The sequence below is a fragment of the Phasianus colchicus genome, chromosome 4, assembly GCF_987193195.1.
Source record: "Phasianus colchicus chromosome 4, bPhaCol1.hap1.1, whole genome shotgun sequence".
Taxonomy (NCBI): Eukaryota; Metazoa; Chordata; class Aves; order Galliformes; family Phasianidae; genus Phasianus; species Phasianus colchicus.
In genome coordinates, this window is record NC_143439.1 from 47850815 (window position 1) to 47872902 (window position 22088).

General features: G+C 34.3%; 1 protein-coding gene across 11 annotated transcripts in view; it reads left to right on the forward strand.

Annotated features, from left to right (window-relative positions):
• The window catches only part of FRYL (FRY like transcription coactivator), a 158008-nt gene that overhangs the window by 122585 nt on the left and 13335 nt on the right, over positions 1-22088 (forward strand). For all 11 annotated transcript variants that reach the window (XM_090139463.1, XM_090139464.1, XM_090139461.1 and 8 more), the window contains 13 exons: positions 791-1398; positions 2046-2143; positions 3145-3315; positions 4250-4390; positions 6497-6694; positions 7545-7706; positions 7993-8067; positions 8511-8687; positions 11241-11444; positions 12212-12379; positions 16243-16496; positions 17452-17659; positions 19563-19712. In XM_090139463.1, the coding sequence (XP_089995589.1) occupies positions 791-1398; positions 2046-2143; positions 3145-3315; positions 4250-4390; positions 6497-6694; positions 7545-7706; positions 7993-8067; positions 8511-8687; positions 11241-11444; positions 12212-12379; positions 16243-16496; positions 17452-17659; positions 19563-19712 (2614 nt within the window). The remainder of the gene's footprint in view (positions 1-790; positions 1399-2045; positions 2144-3144; positions 3316-4249; positions 4391-6496; positions 6695-7544; positions 7707-7992; positions 8068-8510; positions 8688-11240; positions 11445-12211; positions 12380-16242; positions 16497-17451; positions 17660-19562; positions 19713-22088) is intronic.

The window sequence follows — 22088 nt, forward strand, 5'->3', positions numbered from 1 at the left end:
TTTCATCAACTGACACTCAAATCCTTCTCCTCAGGGCTGCTCTCAAACCACTTTCCAATCTTGCTATAGAAGAAATTTCTTCAGCAGTAGAAAATGCTGTTTCTTCTTAGGCCCTAAATTTTTTGTCCATGTTTGAAAGAAGTCTGATTGAACAGTCTGAGTCCTTTCTGTGTCTCATTCAAGTTTGAGTAGTTAGCTTTGATCAAAATTGAAGAAAATTGCTGAACGCACATCTTCTCTTGTTTGATTGCATACAAAAGATTTCTGAAAATGTTGATATTTCTAAGAATTTATTTCATTTCTAAGTATTTTATGAGTGAGAAGTAGAAGTAGTTGATTTTTTTAGAAGAGAAAAATAAGGTAATAAGTAAAAAAAATATATTCACTTATTTCTCTACCTTTATCACGTCTGTTAAGAAAGTAAGTTGGAATGCTAGATCTTCAATTCAAATAATCTTTTACATGCTTCAGGTTAATTTTCCTTATTTTACTGAGTTGCTGTGTAACTACTAGGGCATTTGGTGATTGTAATGAATATACGTAGTAAAAAAGATAATGGGGTGCTAAAGTCTTTTTCTTATGCTGCAAGGATATTATAATACATAGAGAAATATTCTCAATAGAGTATTTTCATATTTTGTGGTAGTTTTCCATCTATTTCCACAGATGGTAATAATATTCACGAGTTGTCTATCTTTGTGATTAGTGTCAGATTTTTTTTTCTTTTTTCTAAAGGATATTGCTGCATTTTGCATTGAATAACTTGTTATAATGATTTTTATTATTTTAGAACCTCATACCATGATTCTGTAATGGGGAACAAGTATGCAGCTAATAGGAAAAGCACTGGACAGATAAATCTAAGCACAAGTCCCATTAACAGTGGCAGTTGTTTGGGATACTACAACAATACAAGAAGTAATTCTTTGAGACTGAATTTGATCAGTGAGAGGAGAGGTGACCGTCGACGGAGCAACACACTGGATATAATGGATGGAAGGATAAATCATGGTGGAAGTTTGGCCAGGACTAGAAGCCTTTCCTCCCTGAGGGAAGGAGGGATGTATGATGTGCAGCCAACTACTGATCCTGTCAATCTGATGGCCACCATATTTTGGATTGCAACTTCATTGCTGGAGTCAGACTATGAGTACGAATACCTTTTGGCTCTCAAGCTGCTCAACAAACTTCTTATTCACTTGCCTCTGGATAAACTGGAGAGTCGGGAAAAGATAGAAAAGGTGCAGAATAAACTGAAATGGAATAACTTCCCAGGCCTTCAGCAGCTTTTCCTTAAAGGTTTTACTTCAGCATCCACACAAGAAATGACAGTTCACCTCCTCAGTAAACTCATCACAATTTCCAAGCATGCTTTGGTGGATCCTTCTCAGCTAGCAGGTATCATTAGTAAATAGTAATGAAAATGTGGTGGTTTTTTTTAATCAAGTGAAGTATAATCAAAATTATTAGTGGTTATGCATTTGCCTTGAAAACAACTCCCTTCAATCAAATGTTTTTTGTAGCTGTTGATAGTGCAGTGCTAATAAGTGGGAATACATTACTGACAGTCATTATGTGCCAAAAAATCTGCACGAAAACTTTATGTATTGACATATAAATAACTTCAAACTTGCTGACGAATAAGTCTGAAGAGTTTATGTATTACTTTTTATGATTTTCTACTAAAAAGCTCTTATAAGTACTATGTCCAACATTTGCCACATTTTATAAGTAATTTTCCTGTATTGCATTAAGCTACTGAGTTTGACAGCTTTGCTTAATTGATCCAGTGATGATTTTAGTTTCATCTATCTACCTACTTGGACACACACACATATTATATATGAATACAATGTCTATATGTATATATGATGTATAATATATAATAATACATGTGTATATATAATTTATATATGTGTGAATGTATGTATGTCATACTCTAAGAGGTACTTAAATACCAGAAAGATACACACACACATGCAGTCCACATTAAATTATGCTAAAATCATTAGGGCTTATGTGACTGTGTTTATGTATGTGTTTAGGATTTCCCCTAAACATCTTGTGCCTACTTCCTCATCTGATCCAACATTTTGATAATCCAACTCAGTTCTGTAAGGAAACAGCTGACAGGATAGCAAAGGTATGTGAAATGATGCTTGCTGGAATTTACTTTTGTTACCAGCACTGGTTCAGTATTTTTCCACTCCTTCATGTAATTCATTACGTGATTCTATGAGCTATAGAGAGATAACTAACTGTAAAATGTTTGATTTCAAAAATGTGATCCGGTCCCCATTTATATAGTTGGTCTGAGTAAGCTCCTTAGTTTTCTTTTGCCGCTGAAAAATTTACATTTAGCTTTTCCTATAAACTTTATAGGTAAAGAAAAAACTTACATGTTAGCAATGATAACGTTTATTTTTTCTTGTTTGATTTTGCTGGTTATAATATTATAATATTATATTTAAATTTATTAAATTTTGTAATATTAAATTGAAATTAACTCGATTCTTAAGCACACTTCCTAACTTACTGATGATAAGAGAATCTTATCTTTCATACTTATGGGTAGGAAGCAAAGATTCTATTTCTTGTACAGAGTGAGTAACAGGAAATATATTTTAAAAAAATATATTGATATATTACTGCTGTTACTTTTAAGAATGTCTTGGTTCTCAGAACTTTTACTGACTTCTTTGACTCAAATGAGAGTGTGACTTAACCCACTTATGATAGCTTTATAATATGCAAAGTTTATAGATGTCAGGCATTTGTTGAGAAGATTATCTAGGTTTTCTGCTACCCCAGAACAAAGTTAAGGTAAGACTAGTATGAGTAGTGAACAAGCTAGGATTGTGGATACTACAGTATAAATATTGCAGATACTCCTGGCTTCCTAAGTACTAACCCTCACAGCTCTGATTAGTACCAGGGTAGTAGAAAATGGCTGGTCAAGATTTATTTAAAAGAAGGATGATCAGTAATGCTGAAGAGACAGGTCATGGTTTCTGAATGTCAGGGCGTAGTCATCACCCATTCAGGAATGTGGAACCACGTTTTCAGTAATTAAACCGTCTTGCTCCCTGATAGGTTAAAATTTTGTCATCTGTAATGTAATTGTATATACTTTTGGCTTTTCAGGTTTGTGCAGAGGAGAAATCACCAACTCTTGCCAATCTGGCTCATATGATGAGTTTATACAGTACACACAGTTATTCCAGGGACTGTTCTAACTGGATTAACGTTGTGTGTAGATATTTGCATGACTCCTTCTCAGATGCCACCTTTAACCTTGTAACTTATCTTGCAGAGGTAAATTTTTAATGAAGGTGTATTTCATGTTGACTCTTTACCTATTCCTTGTTCATATGTCTCTGAATATTGGGATGGAAAGAACATCTTTCATCATGGAAAATAATAATAAAGTGTTTTAGGATATGGAAAAGGAATGACTGCTGCCACTTGGGAGTGCAACAACTGGAGTGTGCCTGGAAATAATAACCATGGGTCCCTTTTTACAATAGTACTGTTTTGTAATGTCAGTTATGCTCTATGCTACATGAGTAAAATATGCACAGTCTTGACTTTAGTAAAATACATGTAATGGATATTTTAAAATATATGTTTTAACCAAATACACATTTAAAGTTGTCCTTAATAACTAATTTCAAAGTTCATTTGTAAGTAGCGTGTAGTATATCATCAAAGATAATTTAAGGATAGAATTCAGTATGATTCTGCCGACCACTTGTACAGACAAACTGTTGTTACCTTTAAAAAAGTTTGTGAGTGAAAAGCTTTTAGAGCTTGTCCTTGAAGAATATTCCTTCAAACTGATAAGGAAAAAATACTTAAATATTCTTACAAATGAATTCCTATATATTTACTTCATTCATAAGATTGTGTATACCATGCATGGATGTAATTGTTTTCCATGCAGCTTTCAGATTTTTACTTTATTTGAGCACTTTTATTTAGTAAGAAGTATTTTTTATTACGTACTTCAGATCTGTGCTACCAGACATTGTGAAATTTTGGGCAAAAATGAGTTAGAACAGGTAACATTGTTTCATTCCATTTTGTTCTCCATTTTTATGATAAAATAAGACTTAGAAAATCATGGAGTGGCACACTAAAATTTATCATAGGGAAAAATAAATAAGTATGGAAGTTTCTCTACATTTTAATGTTCATTTTCATTTCTTGCTACCATTAAAGGCATTAATTCTTAAAATCTTTTTCCTAGCTGTTGGAGAAAGGGTTATCCAGTATGCAGCAATCCTTGCTACAGATCATTTACAGTCTTCTGAGTCATATTGACCTGTCCACAGCACCAGTGAAGCAGTTTAATTTGGAAATCATTAAAGTTATTGGTAAATATGTTCAGGTCAGTAGTCTGAGAAGCCTTTCTGCTTGTTATAAAATTGAAAATTACACTTGATTTTCTTTTAGACTTAATATATTTTAAATATAAAAAAACAGTTGCTTAAAATTGAACTCCATAGTATTTTATTTTTTTGTTCTACATATTTAATTTGTTATAGGCTCATATATTTGTTCAATTAAAGTTACGTATTTTGGGACAAATTACGTGGATGAGAGTGCATCTGTTGATAGATGTGGACAGTTCTCTATATGTAGCCACAGCGGATGATCCTTCGACTATTAAAATATAACTCTTCAAATAAGAAAATATTACTGTTAAGTACTGCCCACAAGTTTTATTTAAGTGTATTCCTTTTCTGAAAGAAGATTTACAGTTAAGTGCATGTTTAAATCACTTGCACTAATAAATCTGTCGAAGTGAGGAACATTAATGTTCACCTTAAGGAATTTGAGCACATTTTTTATTAAAGGAAGTCCCCAAAACAGTGTTTTGCCCCAGGCAATTTGATTCTTTGTAATTGGAACACAATTCACTGAAAAATATTTTGTGGAAGAAAATGTAACATCTTGCTGAAAGATTTTTATAAGAATGCCGGGAGCACAAAGCCATTTCACTGCACAACATTCTCATTATTTTTCTCCTTTTTTTTTTCTTCCTTGAATTCTATTATTGCCAAATGTAGCTCAGTCAAATGGTTTAATCATAATTAACCAGGAAAGGTAGTGTTCCCTGGATGATTTGTTACTGATGGATATGTACTTTAGATATTGTGTTCCTGTCCGAGTGCATTAGGCAAAATGCAATGATTGGCATAACAATGGTCCTCATAGCCTGACATCTGCTTGCTTTGCCTCTAACCTTTATCTGAGCTTTCTATGCAGGACCACACCACCATGGACTGTAATCAGAATTAGAAGATGTTAGCTGTCAAAATACTGGTAGTAGTGAAAGAATGTTCCGGAGAAGCATATGCATTTTTGATAGGATTAAACAATTGGGTAATAAGAGGCTATAAAATAAGACTTCTTGTTTAACTGTGGTGCTACAAAATAGGCTTTTTTAGTCTCCTGTGATCAGAATGCATCTTAATAAATATGAATTTATTTAGAGGATGGTTCAAGTTGAGATGGTATTTTTTTAATGCTTATGATACACAGAAATCAACAAGGTTGTTGAAGGCCATCATTGATTACAAAGAAGCACATGCTAGTTAGAGCCTTGCAAGTGGTGCTTTATTTGTTTTAATGCAGTAAATAAAAAGTATTTTAACAAGCTTATATGGTGCTAAAAAAAATTACTAGTAATTCCAAAGAACTGGAAGATTTAGGTTTCTGTCAGAATCCTAACATTTTCAGGAGCATAAATCTTGACCCTCCATAAGTGCTGCTTTTGGTGTGTACCTCTTCTGTTATCCACTCTGCAATCTCTGCAGATGGAATTGCTGAATTATTTACATCACCTTAATCATCTTTTTGAAGAGAGAGCACTTAGCTCAGACGCAGCCTCTTATGTTCTCATACTTTTGTCCTTGTATTTTTTTTTTTTTTTTGAGAGCATCAGTTTGATGCAAGATAAAAAATGTTGTAATTTTTTTTAAACATCTTTCTAATGCTTGAGGAAATACGAAGCATGCAATATGTTTGTCTGTTTTAAATTCAGTTTATTCTGTCCCCGAGCGTAAAATAATTAAAGATGCTAGGAGGTAGAAATTATTTTGCTTTTAAATGCTACTGAATTTTGTTTTCTGGGACATGAAGGACAGATATTCCACATAATGGTAGAAAAGAAACGGGGGGAAAAAAAAAAAAGACGAACCCATAAACAAATTGCATAAATACTGAGAGCAAGGGGCATGGGACAGTCCCATGTGCACTGTGATCTGGATCTAGTAAGACAGCTGTGGGATGACCTGATGCTTCGCTGCTGCCTTACCAGCATTTCGAGTTCCAAAGCTGCTGCTAGTGCTAATGCCTAGCACTCACCTGTAGATTAGAGCTTTTGGCTTTGGGAACCTTGAAATGAGTCAAAGAAAAATCCTACTATACAATAAAAATTGCTGTATTACTCAATGTGATTGTTTGGTGATTGAGTTATTTTCTTTTTTAGAGTCCGTATTGGAAGGAAGCCCTCAATATCTTGAAACTGGTAGTGTCTAGATCAGCAAGCCTTGTTGTACCTAGTGATATTCCAAAATCTTATGGAGGTGACATAGGTTCTCCTGAAATCTCCTTCACAAAAATTTTTAATAATGTTTCCAAGGAGCTACCTGGCAAGACCTTGGATTTTCATTTTGATATATCAGAGGTAATTATTCTGTTTTAATTACAGTGCAGTGATTTTCTGTTCCATACTTGGGTTTATTTTGTGTTAGACTTTTGCATTGATTTCTAAAAATAAATATCATCTTTAAGAATAGATGTTGAAGTTTTATACACACATGAGGTGTAACTAAAGTCATAGTGAAAAGATTCATTAGAGCTCAAAATGATGTATTAATTAATACAGGTGACATGTATGTCTGGAGATAAGAACATAGCCAACTGACTGCTATATAGGGATGCAGAATCTGCAAAGAACTTTAGAAGGAATCAAAAATAAGGGATTGTGGTTGAAACTGTTCCTAGATAATGACTGGAGATGTGCATGGCATGGGAACATTTCTTAAATTGAATGCAAATAAGCCACGACACCGGAGAATTCCCACAAAATTCATCAGAATAGCATTTCTTTTTAAAAGGGCTGAATATGATCCTTGATTTTCAGAAGTTGTGTGTGTGTTTTAGAGAAGTTGCTGAACTGTGGCAATAATTAGTTAATAACTGTGAGGGTATCTATAGAAGATCTTCACAAGTTATTTTAAATGCATTTAAAATTATAACTGGACTATCAACATAGAATTTGCATTTAAAAAAAAATACAAGTTAGTAAAGTGACAGTCTGCTGCTTAAGGTACAAGTATTTAACTTTTTATTTCTAAGTACACAGTTGTTGTATCAGTGCTCAATGGATTAGGCACAAACTTAGTAGAATTCTAGGACAAAAACAGCTACAAAGAAGAAGGCCCTCTGTGATGTAAGACTAATTTCTAAAATCAAATGTGTAGTCTCTGTTAATATTGATTTGAATTTTAAGAAAGCACATGTTGTCTTTGTAGACACCAATTATTGGGAATAAATACGGTGATCAACACAGTGCTGCTGGTAGAAATGGGAAGCCAAAAGTCATTGCTGTCACCCGGAGCACTTCTTCAACTTCATCAGGCTCCAATTCAAATGCGTTAGTTCCTGTCAGCTGGAAGAGACCGCAGCTATCTCAGGTACATTGTGTCTCTAGCATGTTATGCATGCAATATAGACGGTGTTTTTGGATGTGTAATAAAAATATTTGTTGAAATGTAGTTTGAAATTGCATTATGTATTGGCAAAGTAATAAACTAATACAGAGTGAAAGCCAGTACCAGTTAAGAGAATAAGATTATTTCTCTTTCTAGAGGATGTCAGTATGTAAGATGACTAGTTAAGAATGCAGGCATTTACATTTTTACTTGGACTTCTGGTAGATGCCTTGCTATGTGATTATTATTATTTGGTATATTTTTTCAGAGAAGAACCAGGGAGAAGCTCATGAACGTGCTTTCTCTGTGTGGTCCAGAATCTGGTCTTCCCAAGAATCCTTCAGTAAGTAGTGGTGGTGTTTTATTTTGCTTTTAAAGCTCCTTAAATGAGAATGCTGTTGGGTTTTCAGGTACTGGTGAAAGTGTGAAGAAAGGTTTTAGAAACTGGTTTTCAGTTCAGTAATTCACAAATCCAATGGAAGATTGAAATATAAAAAGCAAGGAGAATAGAAATGGAATCATAAACAGTGAATTTCTGTTATTCTTCAAGAGGTCTAGACTTTCACAGCTCTCACAATAATGAGAGAATAATATATCTGCTTTAAAGATGTAGTCGGAAGTCCAGCTAGTCTTGAAACAAATTGCATGTTGCACATGCCACAGTACAATAATTACGCTGGCACTCTTAATACTGCTATTGCTATTAAACTGTGTGAAGCAGGATGGATCACTTCTGGTGCTACAGAAGTTGAAAGGTTTTATGTCTGTTCTTACCTATATCTTCAGGTTGTGTTTTCCTCTAATGAAGACTTGGAAGTTGGAGATCAACAAACCAGTCTTATTTCAACAACAGAAGAAGTGATTCAAGAGGAGGAAGTGGCTGTAGAAGACAATACCAGTGAACAACAGTTTGGAGTTTTTAAAGACTTTGACTTTTTAGATGTTGAGTTGGAAGATGCAGAGGTGAGACCTTGGGATTTCTTCTGTATATTTCCTTTTGAGAATGTTCTAAAAATTCGGCTTTGTTGGTGCAAGTCTAAGGAATTGGCAGCTCTTTTATCTAATTCAATTGGGAAGAATTTATGATGTGATTGAATTTAACTTGCACGATAAAGAAATTTGTATCTTAAACTTTGCAGTATTGTGTTGTTGCATATGTGGGGGAAGGCACTCTTTGTCAAGGGAGAGGTGAGGGGACTTAATCTGAAAGAGAAAGGTGATGTGACACCATAAGCCAGTGACAAGATGAACACCTGGTTGCTGTGCAATAGAAAACTTCTGTAGCAGTAGCACTATGCAGTAGAAACCTCTGAAGCAGTATGCTAAGAAAATATAATCTTTGTTCCTGATACATTTCTGCATTTTGCAAAGATGAAGAACAACTTTCAAAGTTGTAAATTGTATAATATACTAATTATATATGATTGCTTCAGACATCATAATTGCTTGCATTACAACTTTCACATTATATCTGATTTATTGCAGTTACCTTTCTTGTATTTTTCCCTGTCAAAAAAAAAAAAAGAGAGAGAGAGGAGAGGTAAAAACAAAATTGAATTTTTGGAAACAGTAACAATTCCTTTAACAAGTGTCATTTATTTGGGGATAAGTATAAGAGGCTTGAGACCAGAATTTGATGAATTTTAGAAGTATGGCTGAAAGGATTGGGGAGAAGTAGAGAATAAATTGAATGCTTTGTAATTTTGTTACTTTTGTTACTGTCTATTACAAGGTGGTGAATTAGTATTGATGACTCCTGCAGGTCAGGAGTCTATAGACTACCAAGATATCAGTCTGTATAAATCCTAAAATTGTTCTTTTTCTCCTGATTTTATCCAGTTCTTTCAAAAAATCTTGGGCTTTTTCCCTTTATATTTTAGTTTTATCTCACTTTCTTAAACTTACTGATTGCTTCACTTCAAGCTAATATTTGCATCTTCTAGGAGACATGTAGACTCATTATGATATATTGCATATGTGTGACCACACTCTATAGAGATGCAGTTTCATACATTGAATGCTAATTAAATAGGTTGAAATCATTAAGGCTCAGTAGTAGATGGGGTTTTACAGGTAGGATGCCAGAAATTGAAACTTTGCCAAAGTATGCCAATCTTTAACTTCCTGATTACATGCCTGTAAACAACATTTAATGCTATTGTTTAAAAAAAAAAAAAAAAAAGCATATAAGTTTGCATACAAGCTATGCACTTGATACAAGAGATGCCCAGTTTTTTACTGGAAAAAACAGAATGTTCTTTGCTCATGAAACTTAAGTGCTTCTCCCCACGGAAGTAGTACTTTATTGTTGTTGAGATTGCTTTGACGTAATTTTTTGTATCTTTTGTGGAGCAAAACAGATGAGAGAAAGTGGCTAGAAAATGCTTACTTTACTGTGGATACTCATAGTATATAGTACGTGTCTTGTGATAAAAGATGCCCTCTTAGAGCAATTTTGGAACCCCATACTTGCACAGTTGGGGCTGGATACAGTATTTTACTAACTGACTGTAAGCTGAAAAAGTGAACTGATCAGGTTTTCCATATTATTGGTTGCATTGTTGAAGGTTGGCAAAATGCTTGAGAAAATCAAAGATGATTATTGTAATTTTGAATTTTTAAAAAATACAGTGTTTTAAGATCTGGATTTCATTTAGTAGTTTGGCCGTTTACAATCTAAGTATATCCTGGCTTATAAATATGAAAACAGGAAGGATCTGGCTGCTGATGTTTAGGGAACTTTTCATAAAATTGATGTAAAGTAACTGGTAAAATAGTTAATGAAGACATCTATTTTTCTGCAGCTTAAGTATAATGAATGTTGATGATGCTTTGTCAGTTGAATGTGGTCACTTCAGATTCATGTGTGTTAGTGAAAAGACTTCATCTAATGTTTGTTGCTTTACATGTTATGCTAGAGCAAATGTATCATAAGCATGCTGGTTTTGGTGTTTTGTCATCAGTTTATTTTTAATCAGTCTCCCATTAGAAAGATAAATTATTTTAAGTGCTAGCTTTTTGACTAAAGCTTTTTTCCAGAGCTTGAATCAGTCTTTTACTGTTTGCAAATCTTATGTAATAAAACATTTTTCCCTGGTTCTAGAGTATCTTTAAGTGTTCGTCCTCGTTCTTTCTAATTATATGTGTTTTCCTTTTTGCTAACCAGGAGCTGCAGGTAAGTTGCAGCCTGGTGCCCTGGCTTGTTCATCTGTTGTTGTCTGTGGTGTGTTTGTACTTTCTAGTCAGATACATAAATGGATACCAATATAGTTTAGATTATAGATTGAGTTACTTCCCAAGAAGATAATTGAAAGAATTCTGCTTCTTGTACCATTTATTTTAATTTCTCTGCAAACATCTTTTAGCAAGGTGTTTAAACTTCCAATAAAATTAAAGGGCTGATTGAAACTCTGTTCATAATGCATTTGAATCTTGTGTTGTCTATGTTGCATTTGTATATTAGTTTTAATATGTTAACATTCATACATGTACGTGTGCAAACTTTTTTTATTACAGGGTGAAAGCATGGACAACTTCAACTGGGGTGTTCGTAGGCGCTCTCTTGACAGTATTGACAAAGGAGACACACCATCTCTTCAAGAATGTCAGTACTCTGGTAGCACACCCAGCTTGAACCTGACCAACCAGGAAGATACTGATGAGTCTTCAGAAGAAGAAGCAGCACTGACTGCAAGTCAGATACTGTCTCGCTCACAGATGGTTAGTTATTTTTTGTGAAAAGTATCTGAGAACTTAAGCTTTTATGTGCATTTTTAATTGCTAAGTATGGCTCACGCTTCTCATCCAGAGAAACAGATGCCTTGAATAAAACTGAACTGTCTTTGCTACTCTGTCACAGTAACTTAATGAAGGGAGTTACTTTGCTAGTGGTACAAAGTAGATTTATTGCTCTCATACAGTATTCCTCGCTGCAAAGAAATTCAAAGTATTAAATGAAAACAAGAGCAGTAAGTGATTCCAGAGGAGCCTCAGGTGTGTTTAACTATTGAAATTACTAATGTGATTGAGCCTTTTGAAACTTGTGTAAAATCATTTGTAGGTGATTCAGAAGTCTCTCTACATTACATTAATTAATTAAGAAAAAAGTGATCTCGGGGGAAGGGGAGCAGCAGAGATAGCATTCCCCTTTTCAGACTCAAGGCAAAATTTGTATTAACATTTCCCATAACAAAGAGATCTACTGGTCAGTGCTTTGCATAGCATTTTTCCTCCTACCAAAAACCTTTCAGAGGAAGAAAGGAAATTATTTTCAGGATCCCAAGGATAACTGCCAACTTTTCTTTGAAGTTAAATGTTACAAAAATGTGTGTTATGCATGTGATTTTTTTTTTTGTGTGTGTGTGTGTGTAGAGCTGTTAATTTTGTGAAAAATTCAAAAGCTAATTAGTCACTCTGAAACAGATTATTTTAAAACTTTTCCTGTTTGGTACACTGAAGAATTTCACTTTTTTTCTTTTCTCTTTCAGTTAAACAGTGATTCTGCCATAGATGAAACAATATCAGATCATGCTGGCTTATCACTTCAGTCTCAAGATTCCACTAGCAGTGTGGGAACGGAAGAGGTGCTTCAAATCAGAACTGAGACCCCAAGTTTGGAGGCGTCTCTAGATAACTCTAGCAACCAGCTGCCTGAGGTGGGGAGAAATGTGGGCTGGTGCATGGCTGATCTGGGCTCCTTCTAGTGTTCAGTAGCAACTTTTGCTTTCTTTTTTCATCTGTTACACTGGTTGTTTGATTTGCTTTTAATATTTCTAACCTGTTGGAATGTTTTTTATAAAAGGTTCCCTCAGAATAAAAAGTACATGTGATGCACTCAGGGATCTTACCACAGGTTAAAAATATTCTGGAAGGGCTGATAATGAACATTTCATGGTGCCGAATGAAAATAGGCTAATATTTAAGACGCTTTTCCTTGATATGGTTGAAATCCTTCTTGAGCAAAATTTTCTTTCAAATACTTTATTTCCTTTGTTTGCTTTCTTTGGGTTAATGTGATTGGTGCTATGTGGGAATAAAACCTCAGGCCAGCTGTGTTAGCAGTTGGTTCAATTAAATAATCCTTTAAAAAGGACCACAGATGCTAGTGGTGTACTTTTTGGAAAGGCCTTTGTGGAGTGAGACAGATTTCAAGCTAATGGCTGCCTGCAAATCTGTGAGTACTTCAGTTTTTTTTGGTTTTTAAAATCTTTTGAATAATTTAAAATAGCAAAACTCATAAAATAAAACTCCTCTGTTACAGTTCCTATGGTATTTAGCAGTTATAGATAAAAACTCTGGGTTTTTTTTTTTCTTGAATTTGAAGTGGCTTGTATTAGGTAGACTCTGCATCACTTCAGTTAAAATCAGCAGTGAGACTGACAATCTTATTTTTGTTTGACTTTAACAGAGAATACGTCTTCTACAAGTTTTCAGAAAATTAAGCTATCCCTCTATACCTTTAAATAACCAGTGGACAGCTGGTATTTATTGTCTTCAGCTAACTTGATTTAGACATAATTTCTATGGTTTCTGAACAAAGGCTGTATACTATGCGTATTTGCTACCTAGAAAATACTTCTTTTTAAAAAGTGAACCACCACTTAGTTTAATTAAAGTAACTGAAAGAACAGAAGACATGTTTAGAATTTAACAGGGGAAGTGTGAGTGACTGCAGTCCTGTGGTAAAGCCCTCACCTTCTGAATGTGTAACACTGACTTCTGTAAAGCAGCCTTTTCCCACTTTTTTCATATTTTGCCACTGTGATTAGCAAGGCATTTTTCTTTGTTTCATTTATTTATTTATTTATGAAAGCATTTGTTTACATTGTAGTTGATAAATTGTGATAAGTTGTCTCAAATTTTTAGAGTGCCAGTCAGGCTATTATGCTGTTAGTGTTTCATCTGCTTATCTACCTCTGCAGTTTTCTTCCAGTGGAGTTTTGAGCAGTGAAGAACTCTTAATCTGGATGATTCTTTTTTTCTAATGTAGGACAGATGTGTGTTATTTTAAGATTTGAAATAATTCCTTTAGGAAAGGAAGAAGTGACAGTAAAGCTGGATTTTTTTAGAATCACATTCACTGCAATAGAACTTTTCTTTGTTATTTGCCCATGGTACATTCTAAGCTGTAGTTCATTTTTGCATTTTCTTATTTGTTTCTAAGACTGCCTTTATATTTCGACTTGTTCTTTTACAGCTTCCTTTATGAGATCACTACATTTCTTATAAGTCACGTGAAAGTAATCATGGAAATAAGTTGCAACGTTTTAGTAAAAAAATATTGAAAACATTAAAAGTAATGAGTACGTTTACATTGCTTAAAAGTATTTTCATGACTAACCACCATCTAGCAAAGAGTGCTTTATCAGAAACAACAGCTGATAAGTGAATGAGATTTTTCTTCATCTGTAAATGAAAAGAATGCACTGCCAGTGAAGTTAAAAGTCAGCTTCATTTATTTCATAAATAAATTATCAGAGAGAGATATGTGCCCTTGATGCAGAAATGTACATATATAAGTCAAGATATAGGTTTGTAACTGAAGACTTTATTGCACCTTCCCATGTAAAAGTAACACTATGTATTTACATCAGAGTGCATAGTTAGTTAATATAGTCCCTATTTCTATTAATTAATGTTAAAACTGAATGTGGTAGCATTGTACTTCATGTATGGCATTGTATAAATTTAAGGGTTTTTTTGCCAATACTCTTTGTTTGTAGAACTTTATAGTGAACTTTTTAAGTCAGTCCTTTCCTTGAAGTTTCAATTAAAATAATTGTATTTTTTAGATATCTTTTAAAGTTTTAAGTCTCACATTTTAAGGTGCTAGATTCCCCAAGAGAAAGTAAAAACTTCATGTGGTATTTTGAGTTTGTTCTTGGACCTTATATGGCTGATAGTATTTGATGAAGAAGTTTAGACCATAAGAAGTGGTTGTCTTCTGTGTGAAGTTCTTTTTGGGAAAGGGCTCAGCTGTACAGATTGATGGCAAAATTGGTGCTGTGCTTAAGGGAAAAATATAGATTGCAATCACATATAAATGTAATTTCTAAATGTGATGTGATCCAAGCTTATTTTATGCTTGGTAGAATATGGGATTCAGTCAAATGTATAGATTTTCATCAGACACAGTTCAAATGTTCAAATTTACCTCACAATAAGTATTAGGTATCTGTCTAGTTTGGCTAAAAGAGAGAGATGTCTTTAGGCTGGTGACTTTAGCAGAGTGAGAAAGTGTGTTTGTGCTGATTAGATGCAGCTGAGTTCCTTGTTTCTCATTATAGGGATGCAAAAGAGTTAAGTAAATAATTTGTTTAAATGTCTTTATGAATTCCCAGTAATAATATATCTCTGCAAAAAGGACAAAGCATTTCACGTTCCAGTTTGTAGTTTATAGTTTAGCTTACAAGAACATTTCAATTTTGAACAATAAGCTTTGCAAGACAAAGTAAGTGGAATTTTCTTACTACTATGATACTCTACTTTATTCATCTACACTGTGGATTTACAGAGAAATTATTTATATGAAGTAATTTTCCTTGGGTTCTGTGCAGTTGAGAAACTTTAAATATATCACCCACTGACTTTCAGCAATATGTTAATGTCTGTAACAGAAGTGGACCACTTCTTCAATCCAAGTTGTTTTGCTGTGCTGTTATAAAAATGTTTGGTGTTTCCATGTGCTGCGTGGTGTGACAGAATGGCTGTTTTGTGCCATAAAGCTCAAGATTCAAACTGTAAAAAAGAGACATTAGAAACGAGGTCACTAGCTGTGCCAAAGGGCAGTAGTGTCACATGTAGAAATACCACAGTTAAGGTGAGATAACATTAGGACCACCATGAAAGAAAATTACGTAGTTCTGTTTAAAGTTGAATTGTGTGTAGTATGTCTGTAGTTAGTTATTTGTCCAAGATTTGTTTAGGATGATGAAAGCTGTGAAATGATGTGCATGCTTAGAGGCTGCCCAAAAGTTTGTTGACTGATTCTGGGTTGCCAAGTACAGATAAAATAGCACATAATGTCACAAATATTAATGATGTGTGATAATTACTGCCTCTAGGAAAAAGCAGTAGCAGGATGATACTATTTTTATTCCACAGAAAAATCAAGTAAAAGCTTTCAAATGGGTTAATCGTAAATCAACTAAATTCAATATAGTGATTTTAATGATGCTAATAGAAGAAGAGAGAAGGGATTAAACATCAGCCTAATAATACCTACCTGAGATTAATGATCAGCTTTTTGTACAAGCCAGTGGTCAAAAATCTTCATTCACAGATTCAGAGTTAGACCTTTGAAATCACTTTAATCATGCCATAAGAGTTAAAAAGAGTGCCCGTCTCTGCTCAAGTATAACTGAACAATACAGAGGGCTGAATGTTTCAAGTATAAATGAACCTGTGTAAATGCTTTTTTTTTTTTTTTTAATCAATCTGTTGCTGTACCATAATAAAAAGCTGATAAGATTGCATAAGGTTTGACAAAAGAAGTCATAAAAGTATGTTTGATTCACAGGAAGGCAGTTCAGCAGTAAGGGATGAACAGGTCAGCACTGCTAGTGAAGACACTGGGTCGTATCTACTACAAGAACAACAAGACTGTCTGGTCTGTCATGAACCTCTTGAGTTGGAAGAGACCCCAGAACTGGCAGAGCCTGCAGCTCCAGAGAGCTATTGTGAATCTATCTGTGAAGAAGATGTCACTCTTGCTTTGAAAGAACTGGATGAGAGATGTGAAGAAGAAGAAGCTGACTTCTCTGGTTTGTCTAGGTCAGATTAATATTGGTTGTAACTAAAAGAAATTACATCAATACATGAACCAGTGCAGTCTTTCTTATGACGTAGTTTCTTTTGTTAATCCCACAGTACAGGCATCTAAAATGATGTTTTCATATCTGAAATAATGGTTTATGCCTATTTAGCAAATAAGCTCAGTACTTCTCGCAGGGATGCTTCTGATGAGAGAAATTTTTCTCTCTGGAGAGAGAAGCAAGTATTTTTTGGTACAGGGAAAGCAACATGCATGAAAAGATGAGAATTCTTGAATAAAAGAAGTGTTAAAATTTTCTGTATTACAAGTAATAACACAACTAAATGGTTGTAATTAGTAACATTGATTAATTGATAGTTTGATATTTTTATTGGCGGTCTAGTGCCTAATGGAAAATATGACTGCAGAATGCTCTTCAGACAAAAGCCTATTAAATTGATTGCCCATAAAAATGGAAGTGTTCCCATCTCCATCTTCCCATCTATCTCACTGGTACTACTTAAGCAGGTTTTAAGATATTATTAAACTGCCACATGAGCCTTTCTTCTATTGAAAACTAGAATTTGTTATAGATGCTGTATGTTTAGATGAATAAAAATTGGAAGAATTGAATGTTAGGCACAAAAAAAAAGGTCAGTTTCTGAGTGATACGTGTTTATTTATAGTGCTGTATAGAACTGTTTATAACCTACAGATAAATAGTTTGTAGATGTGCAGAGAAACAGCATGGTTTAGAAAACTTTGGAGATATTTGAGGTTCTGAGCAACTTCTTAATATGGTAGTAGAAAAAAAATTGAGGTGTTTGTTTGTTTGTTTGTTTTTTGTTCATAGTAAGCTTATTTGATTAATAAATTATTTTTTAAAATACAATCCTTAATTCCTTTATTACCAAAATCAAAGATTTTTCCCTGAAAATTACCTAGAGGTTAACTTCTTTTGTCTGTTGTTCACAGCCAAGATGAAGAAGAACAGGATGGCTTCCCAGAAGTACAAACCTCCCCACCTCCTTCACCATTTCTTTCTGCCATATTGGCAGCTTTCCAACCAGTGGCATATGATGATGAAGAGGAAGCCTGGCGTTGCCATGTCAATCAAATGCTATCTGATACAGATGGTTCGTGTGCTGTGTATACATTTCATGTCTTCTCAAGATTGTTTCAGGTCAGTGAATGGCCACTGTGTGGCTGTTTGTCTGAAATCCATTCCTTCTGCTTTTAAAATCATTCTTTCCCTATGTAGCTGTAGGATTGTGGTAGCAAAAAGCCTTAGAAAGCAAATCAAAAGCTGACCAAAAGAACCCCATAACACAAAACAAAACTGTGTTGGTAAAAGAATGGTGTATGAACACCTTTCATTCACTGTATTTCCATGGAATATTGGCATCCATTGTCTCTGAGAGAGAGATTCTGCCCAGTGGAAAGGGGGGCGGAAGCTATTTGGTATTTCTTGTAAGCTTTTAGTTCAGGTTGTGTTTCTTTTTTATTTTTTTTCCTGAACATCACCCAAGCTCTGTGCTGATTACAGAATTAATGATTTCCTCCTGGGATTTCTATGGATTTCATTATGATGGGTTCGCAGCATGAAAAACACTAATGAAATTATCTTTCATCTGTCTTGTGAGAAATTGTGTTTTTTAAAATTGAAACACCAGGAGATGTGTTAAAAGCTGGATGTTTCTGAAGTTATGTTTACCTCACAGATATGGCATCCAACATGATATGCCTGTGGCCTAATTTTTCTAGCTGCTTCGTCCCTGTATTTAGGGAATGTGTTTTTTGTGATTTCTAAGCAGTACCATGTAGACATATATTATTCTTGGCAACTTCTTATGGGATAGAAGGAGTATAATTATTCCATTTTATTTATAGGCAACGTTCCAAGTGAGCTAATAGCAGATACAGTATTACAAACCAAGACCTTCTGACTCCAACCCTTTCTTATTTCTCCAAAACTAATTTTGCCTGCTGTTTACTATGCTGTAATGAGCTTCTCAGTGGAAGGATCTTTTTTTTTTTTTTTTCCTACCATGCTACCACGATACCCTCTTATCCCAAGGTGGCAGGTTTAGGGTTAGTAGCATGAAGCAATTAAATTGTGAAGAATTCATACCCTTCCTCGTTCACAGAATAATTTGTTTGTGCATCCATGCTCATCTCCACTTTTTAGTAGAAATATGCATTTTGCTATGAAAAATTGCCGTTATTTGCTTAAGATTATTGTTCTCTTGCTTTAGAAGACATCAGAGCTTTAGTTTATCTGTGTAATGCAAACATTTTTTGAAAGTGGCTAAAAGGGAGTGTTACACGGACTGCAATTGATACTCTCCTACGCTCATTAAAGAAGACACTAGAAGGAAAAGAAAGCCTTAAAAGATTTCAGTGGTAGCCTTCAGTAAGCTGGAACAGCAAATTCCCTGGGAGAATAGGCAGTAGCTGCCCTGGGCTCAAGTCTGGGTAAAGATGCTTTCCTGAGAAGTTGTTACTGAACACGTAGAAGAGTTAAAATAGTTAGATGAGATCTTGGAGACCTGGTTTGTCCGGACCTTTCCATCGTGACTTCTGTGTTCAATTTTGCAGCTATAAATATTATCTTCATATAGTTTGATTGTACATGTAACTGTCTAGAATTTAAGTATCAGATTACACCAAGGTATAGTCTATGTAATAATATACGTAGGACAGATTTTTGAAGGTGACAAATCCTGCAGGTGGTAGTTCTGGACACAAGTAATACTACACAGGCTTATTCTGACTCATAAAATTCTGTATGTAACTTTCTGTAACGCAAAGAAAGTTGAAAATGAGTGGAATCTGTATGACACAGTCATTTGGATATCCTAATGGTAAAGGTGCAGATATGAAAGGAAGTATCATCTTCATAGTTGCATGCTGTTTTCTTTTACTTAATTATTTCTTAGTTTTTTAAATAAACATACAAATTATGTATTACTTTGTAATTTAATTTAAAAATCTATGCTGTCACAATGGAAAATTTCCCTGAAATTTTTAAACTAAAACACCAGGAGGGATTTTGAAATACATTTTTTTTCTGATTTACTTTCTAGACCATTCAAAGAAAGTTTGTAGCTATAACAAATGATTCAGTCAGCTTTCTTGGAGAAAGTCTACAGCGCATTGGAAAGAAATTTAAGAGTTCACTGGAAGTGATGATGTTATGTTCAGAATGCCCAACAGTCTTTGTGGATGCAGAAACGGTAAAAATCTTTTAAATTTAATGCTGAAATAGAACTTTACTTACACATTTTTACGTGAGATACAAAATGATGATTAAACACTTGGAAAATAGCAATGCTTGAGGAAGGCTTTCAAAGGTTTCAAAAAAAAAAAGTGTTAATTTTTGCCTTTTCAAAGATTGTGCTCGTGTCACTAATTGAAATATTAAATGAATAATTATGAGATGCTTAAAAAAAGTTTTATTACAAATGAAATAAAAAAGGAATTAAAATGTGAGGTGACCACTATAAATCATAAGCATTTGAAAGCACAAGTATAAAATGCATCTTCTCAAAAAAAAAAAAAAAAAAGCTGTCCAGTTTTAACAGTGAGTGATCTAGTAAACTTATCAGATATCACTTAGATTACCTTGCTGTTCTTTAACTTCCTCGCTTGTTCATATTTATTCTTTAGTCTTTGGAAAAAGACCTGAAGAAAAAGGAAGGCCGCTTACCATTTTTGCTTTTTAAAATTATTTATTGTCTGTGTATTTAGTCTGTCATGAAAAAAACTAAAGCAAGAAATGTATAATGAAGGGTTTGAATTGTTTATTGTTGTGCAAGTTGAAATCTTGGGTTATAATAAATATTGATATGAGAAATTGACTCAGTGCTTAGGGGCAGTAAAAAAAAAAATATATCCAAAACTGCTAGAATAATTATGAAAGGAGATAGTTTAATGATGCATTGAGATTTTGCTAACGTACATATACTCAATAGACATACGTTGTGAAATTTGTGGGTAGTTCTGGTCCACTGCTCTCAAAGTATATACAGTTGAACTGGATATAGTTCCAAGAGAAGCAATGGGGAGTATGAGATGGTGGAATGGCTTTCATATAAGACATGAGAATGCAAATTAAGATTTTTCAGATATTTGGGAGATAATCTGTTAACTGTACAAAAAATTTCAGTATCATGATAAAGAAAGAGGAATTATTGTATTTTTGTCTTATTTGGCATTAAAGAGATTTGAATTAAGCTAGTAGTGACTTAGAAAACATACAGGATTAAAGAGAGGTGATCCTTCGTGTGATATATAATCAACCTGTAAAACTCCATGCTTCTTACAATTAGTGTTCATATTTTCAGAAAGCAACTAAACATTCATGAAAGAAATACCCCTGAATAGATTTTTCATATGCGAAGCAACACAGTGTAAGAGTGCATTCAGGAACAAAAAAGCAAATAATCTCCGTGTCCTTGTCCTGTTTTGCCTTTCCTTAAGTGATACCAGATGAGAAACTGAGATGGATTGGACTTTGGCATGACCCAGTATGAGGCTCTTCTCCTGACCCGCTTTTTTTCCTTGTTGCTGAGGGGCATCTCTGCTCTTTTGCTCCTGCTTTGGAATATAGGAACTAAAAAGGCATGATAGGGACAGTGCATTTCAAGGGAACCGTGTATAATGGTTTTTGTTTAACTTACATCACTTGAAAAGCAGTATAAATTAATCAAAAACCAACATTTATTTTGGATAAGAAACCACAATAAGAGCTATACCAGTGCACAGTTAGAACAGCAGGAGTGTGTAAATATACATAGATTTATATATGTATGCATCTATATATATAATGCTGTGTGTAAAAGAATATATACATATATAGCAGTATATGCAAATGTATTAGTACATCTGTATTCATGCACATATACATACTGGTGTTGCAACACTGGCAAATATTATTGTACAGATAAATCTTCTCATCCCAAATAATTTAATGGAAGCAGACCTACTTGTAGGTCAGATTAATTTTCACTAGGAAAGAACGGCTACTCTGAAGTAACATTCACACACAAATCTTTGGCTCTCTGATGTCTACTGATGCATGCAAGGTGGACATTTGATTTGAATTTGATTTCAAATCATTCCCACACGTGCCTGAGTAACTGGGATACTCAGTCACTGTCATTCCCTATGCCACAGTTTTGAGATCACAGCTTTGCACATGCACTTGAAAGATGATGAAGAGGTGCCAGAGATTAGAGATAAGTGCAGAGCTCTTAATGTTTGCAGGGGGTGGCTAGTGTGAGGGGCAAAGAGGCATGGTTATTGCAGAAATCGATAAGAGGAGGTTTCATCTGAAAAAAAACCTAAGTGGAAATACAGCTCCAAGGAAAAACGGTCTGGATCAAAGCTGAAGTAGCAGCCTCTGATGGAAGAAGATCTTGAAACCCTTTTGAAAAGGGGAAAATGGTAGAAAGTTCTTCAAATATCCAACACTTCCTGCTTTGATAATTCCTGGATTGAACCGGACCAAAGCCTTTGTTGGTTGTATAGCTTGTAACCTTCACTTGGACGTTCATAGGTGCTACAAGACCAGTCCACAAGTACCTTTTATCCTGTTGCAGGGTATTTTA